The sequence below is a fragment of the Morone saxatilis genome, unplaced genomic scaffold, assembly GCF_004916995.1.
Source record: "Morone saxatilis isolate NCDOM2014 unplaced genomic scaffold, NCSU_SB_2.0 Contig2, whole genome shotgun sequence".
NCBI classification, from domain to species: domain Eukaryota; kingdom Metazoa; phylum Chordata; class Actinopteri; family Moronidae; genus Morone; species Morone saxatilis.
This window is the reverse complement of record NW_023339762.1, coordinates 26,371,839-26,377,141: the sequence shown is the minus strand read 5'-3', so window position 1 is coordinate 26,377,141 and position 5,303 is coordinate 26,371,839. Positions and strand designations below refer to the sequence as shown.

Genomic DNA, 5,303 nt, shown 5'->3' with positions numbered 1-5,303 from the left:
TAAAAAAAGGGCCAGTTTTGTCTCTGTCACACATTGAATGCTCATCATTTGATAAACAAAAGCTGCCACAACAGCATTACAATCTTACTTTGAGTTAATTTAACTCAAAAGAAATGTTCAAACAAAACAAACTTAATCTTATAAATAAAAAAAAAACATCCTCGATCACGTAGCTTTTTGTAATTTTAAGTGACTTAATTTAGTAATTTTTATTAAAATACCTAAAAGTGCTTAATCTCGAACATTTTTTCTGAGTTAAAACAACTGATCCCATTACAGTGTGCAGTCAGAGTGATGTGGGTTGATGTGAGAGAGCAGCAGCAGGTAAAACTACTTTGTTAACAACAGATTAAGAGTCCAGCTTCATGTCGAGTTCGTACTGAACGGTGAGATAACAGACGATGGAAGACCAAAGTGCGTCTCAAACAATCAAATGCAATACACAAAGGCACATGCACAATATATTAAATTGGTTAATAAACATTTTGAATATACATTTTCCCTCAGTAAAAGCCTTTTCACACCAAGTCTGACGTTTCCACCAGAATTTAAAAAAAAATTAATTCATATTGCTGATGTGGTTAATTTTAATACGTACATTGTTCATGTGAGTTTAATTCTAATTATACTGTTTCACATTAAAGCCCGACCGGTACATCAGTTTATCCAGCAGAGTGCGCTGCAATTTACAACAGATCGGTTTCACAGCAGTCACTCTGATACGACATTACAGTAGGGTAAACTCAGGTGTTATGAATTACACAACTTAAGGTTTCGTTCCAGGTCAAACGGAGTCAGATTGTTGTTACTGTGCTTGTTTCTCACTGGAAAAAGGCTCTGAGAACCTTAAATACTGTCACTGGTAACACCTGTGTTTACCCTACTCTTTCATCTCAAAATGGCTGCTGTGAAAAGGTCTTGTGTATACGGTGGCAAGCAGCAGAGATGATGAACTCCTCCACTTTTAATAAAGTTATTTGTTAAAGAAAGCAGCCTTCTGGCTACCTTCGCAACCTTTAAAATCAGTACAGTATCGGTCGGGCTCTAGTTCATATCTTAAGTTTAAAATACACGTCGTGTCCGATCAGCTGATGTTTTCACAAACAGGACGTGTTGTTATCCTGATAACTCAGTAAACCTGCCTTATGGAGGAGAATTACCAACAACGTGAAGTCTTTATGTAACATCCGGTCCGCTAGCTTCTGAGACTCAATGCAATCTCTCATTGAGAGTAACTTTTACTGGTTTCTGAAAAAGTGAAACGTGTTCTGTTTGCAGTCCATAAGATAAATCAGTACCAGTTTATATTAGAATTCAAACCCAAAGTTAGCAACAAATAACGAAACTACAGCTCCCATAAACTTGTTTCCGATTGACCAGAATACAAGATTGATAAAAACCAAAATATTAGGAAGAAAAAAAGGTGATACTAAAAGCAGTGAGGCAGCAGGAAAGAAGAATAAAAATACATGAAAGCAGATCTTCTCTAAAACAATTTGCACCTTTTTCTTGAATACTGACTATAGATTTGTTTGGGACTTGTTGTGAAAAGGCCTTAAGGCACGAACACCAGCAACAATCAGAAGAAACAACCGTCAGTCGGTCAGAGTTCGTCATGTTACAGAAAAAGAAACAAAAATGTGTCCAACATGGGAATAAAAGTCCTTTTCACAGTGACACTGGTGGCATTAGGTTGCTGTACTAGAAGACTTAGTTGAAGAGAGAAGAAAATAAAAAGTGCAAGCAGCCTGCACAGAAGAACAGGCGTTTCCAGTCGACTGTAGGGAGTCTCTGAGGGTCAAAGGTCAGACAGGAAGCTCCCAAAACAAGGAGGAGTCTGGACTTACACCAGCGACGGAGTAAAAACAAAGATCTGCATATATTCAGAAAAAAAGTTTTAAGAATTGGCAGACAAACTGCTCCTGCCTGAAGACCGGTCAGTCCATTCTGACGGAGTGGCGATCTCGATGGGGTCAAACTGAGGAAAGACCACGAAACACAACCTCTGGCCCACGTACGTCGCCCTCTCTGCGGGGAAAACACGAGCCGAGGGTTAAATATGAGCTGTAACGGACCTTTAATCAGACCTCCTTTAACTAAACTCACCAATGAAGGTGTAGATGCACTTTGGTTTTTCTTTCCAGTGGACGCCCAGGAAGTAGACGGGTACGCCGGTGAGCATGATGACCAAACCAACGCCGCAAACCACCGGCTCCGAGTAAAGACTGAAACCCAGCAGCAGCGCCCAGAACATCAGGTAGCAAACAGGAACCAACAGGTTCACCTGAAGAAAGCAAGTCGATTAATAATTCATGACTTATGGACAATGTCATGATATTACTTTTCCCATTAATTAGTAGTGTAACTAATTACTAATAAAACTGATTAAACTAGCTTAGAAGATGGAAACTCTTACACTCAGCAGCTGGAAATATTCCATTACTTTGATTTTAACAACCAAAACTGGATTTTAAATCGACTTAAGCCTGAATTTTGTGGAGAAAGGACACAATTACCAATTTTGTGTGGAGTAGCAGAAAAGTAATATAAGTAGTAGTGTAATCAATTACTTTTGACAGGGAGTGAAATGGACCAAAAACATGGCAGTACCCTTTAATCCATTTAAAAAAAGGTTTCAGTGCTGTTTTCTTAGCATTAAGCTGTTTTTTAACTTTCAGCTGTTTTTTAACTTTCAGCTGTTTTTTAACTTTCAGCTGTTTTATAAGCATTAAGCTAGCTAGCTTTACACACAGTTACCAGGCATCTAAGAGTACCTCACCAGCACTGCTGTACGCAGGGTTTTAGATATACCAAGGTCCAAAAACGTGTATAAACAACTTGCTAGAGGGGTTTGGGGCAAGTATTTTTTTAGACAAATATTTTTAATGAATTTTATTTTCAGAAAAAAAAGGAAGGTCCTGACTTCAGTGACCTCAGTGGTGGGGATGGCAATGCTCACCACGCAATAAGAAGTAAGGGTACTCATGTGGACAAATATCAGAACTGACAGTTTTACAATAAAAATGCTGAGTATTTTTCTCAATTAATGGATTTATTGTTTGATTTGTAAAAATTCTGAAAATTGTGAGAAATTCCGTCACAATTACCCAAAGTGACTTTTCAAAGAACTTCTTTTTGTCCAACTAACAGTCCAAACCTCAAAATTATTACAAATACATTGAAATTATTAAAATAATTAACAGGAAAAGCAGCAAATCTAAACATTTGTGAATCTGGAATCATAAAATATAACTTAAACAATTATCAGTCTCCAATTAATTTTCCATCAATTGACCAACTGGTTAATTGACTGATAGTTTTAGCTGTACTGCTGGGTTGTTTAATTTATAACAGAACAATAAGATTTAATTTGCTCTTTGTATGTTTTTGTAAGGCAAAAAGTAGAATGATGAATGAAAAGTACAAATATCCCAGATTTGTGCTGCTTGAGTAAATCCACCACCGGTAAACAGAAGTGTTGGTACCTTGATGGGTCGGTACAGGTTGGGTTTCTTCCAGCGGTAGTACAACAGGCCTGCGATGGTGACGCCGTACGACAGATAGTTGATGAAGGAGACGTAGTTGATCAGGTTGTGTGTTTCTCCGATGCAGAGTATAACGATGGTGGCAGAGCACTAGAAAACACAGCAACATAACAAAGCAATGAATGTTAAAGGATGTTTGTGTCAGTTCCCTTGAGGTGTTCCTGAGATATCGCGTTCACAAGCATGAGAGGGACCAGAAAACACAATAAATACCTAAAAATATATAAAAATATACACAGATTGGAGCATCTAACAGAAGCAAAACAAGAGAGAACCACATCAATGTGAGGTTGTACGTACGCAGACCAGCAGGGCAGGGATAGGGGTGCAGTTCTTATAGTGGATCATGGCCAGCAGGCTGGGCAGGTGACCTTCTCTGGCTCCAGAGAAACACAACCTGCAGGCAGTAACATCAGCCCGTCAGCAGCAGCGAAAACTAAAGCTGTGTGGGAAAGTACAAAGCAGCGAGCAGAGCGGCGAGTCTCACCTGGAGGAGGTGAACAGGTAGCCGTTGATCCCTCCGAACGTGGACAGAGCCACGGAGATCGGCATGATGACGGAGAACATTCCCAGCAGCTTCTCTCCAAATGTCTGAACAGCACAACAACAGACAGACTCACTGACGTGTACAGAACAACTGCAGGAAGACCAGGTGTGCTTCATCTGAACATGTTTCTACCTGACGATTCATTCCACGTCAAGAAACAAGGTGATCTAGAACCAGTGTCTTAAATATGGAGCCATTATTTAGCATAACTGTTTACAAATGTGAGTGAAGAGTTGTGTAACTGTATCTCACTCTGTGATTGAGATACAGTTACACAACTCTCCACTCACATTCTGTAAATAAAACCAAACTATATACAATACTTTTTAGACCGTGTACCACCTCAGGAAATATCAGGCTCTCCACCATCATGGCCGACGTTAAAATACAGCAGCGTAGACCGACACTATTCAGCTTCACACAGGAGGCAGGTTTATTCCTAGATTATTTATTGTTGACTGATCATGAACAGAACCAGAGCTTATTTGGCTCTGATTGGTTGTTTTCGTTCAAACCTGTCGGGTTGTGACCCCCACTAAGGGTCGCCAAAGTTTCATGGGAAATCGCAAGGTCTTCTTGATTTGAAGGCGGACTAGAAAACGTATATAAACAGCAGGCCTATTTCTCAGCATATTAATCATTTCTGTAAAGAAACTATTATTTTTAACATTTTAAGTAAATCTAACTCAATTTTGTAAGTTCAGAACGTTCTTTATCAGGTAACCTGTTGTAACTTGTAACTGCAGGAAAGATGGTGTTATAATCTTTGACCTCCTATTTGTTGCCTCTATTATTCCTGATCTAGAAATGTATTGTGAGCTAAAGGCCTAAAAGATGAAGCATAATGGAGCCACTGATCGTCATTGGAGCCACATTACTCACTACAGCCACAGCATTGGATGACAGCAGCTCCTCGGGCGACATGGAGGAGAAGTAGGCGATGTTGGTGAGCGTGTACACAAAGGTCACCAATGGTATGGAGATGTAGATGGCACGAGGTAGATTCCTGACCAGAGGCCACACACACCATGCACAGATGATAACAGTCAAAACCAAAAATTCAACATGCATGAAAAACACGAGAAATTAAAGAGAAAAAAGCACATAAGGAAACAGGTTCTCAATCATATAAAGTAGAAACTGCTGGCGACCAGTGAGACAAACTCCCACATTAAAACAACAAAAGAGAAAGTTAGATGAGGTGGTGAAGC

General features: G+C 39.5%; 1 protein-coding gene across 1 annotated transcript in view; it reads right to left on the bottom strand.

The window, feature by feature from the left end:
* Positions 1-1,873: 1,873 nt before the first annotated feature.
* slc7a10b (solute carrier family 7 member 10b) overlaps positions 1,874-5,303 on the bottom strand; it is a 13,644-nt gene continuing 10,214 nt past the window's right edge. Inside the window, exons 6-11 of the mRNA XM_035665737.1 lie at positions 4,975-5,098; positions 4,033-4,136; positions 3,846-3,942; positions 3,486-3,635; positions 2,107-2,284; positions 1,874-2,028 (exon numbers count right to left, since the gene is read on the bottom strand). Of these exons, the coding sequence (XP_035521630.1) occupies positions 1,898-2,028; positions 2,107-2,284; positions 3,486-3,635; positions 3,846-3,942; positions 4,033-4,136; positions 4,975-5,098 (784 nt within the window). The 3' untranslated portion in view covers positions 1,874-1,897. The remainder of the gene's footprint in view (positions 2,029-2,106; positions 2,285-3,485; positions 3,636-3,845; positions 3,943-4,032; positions 4,137-4,974; positions 5,099-5,303) is intronic.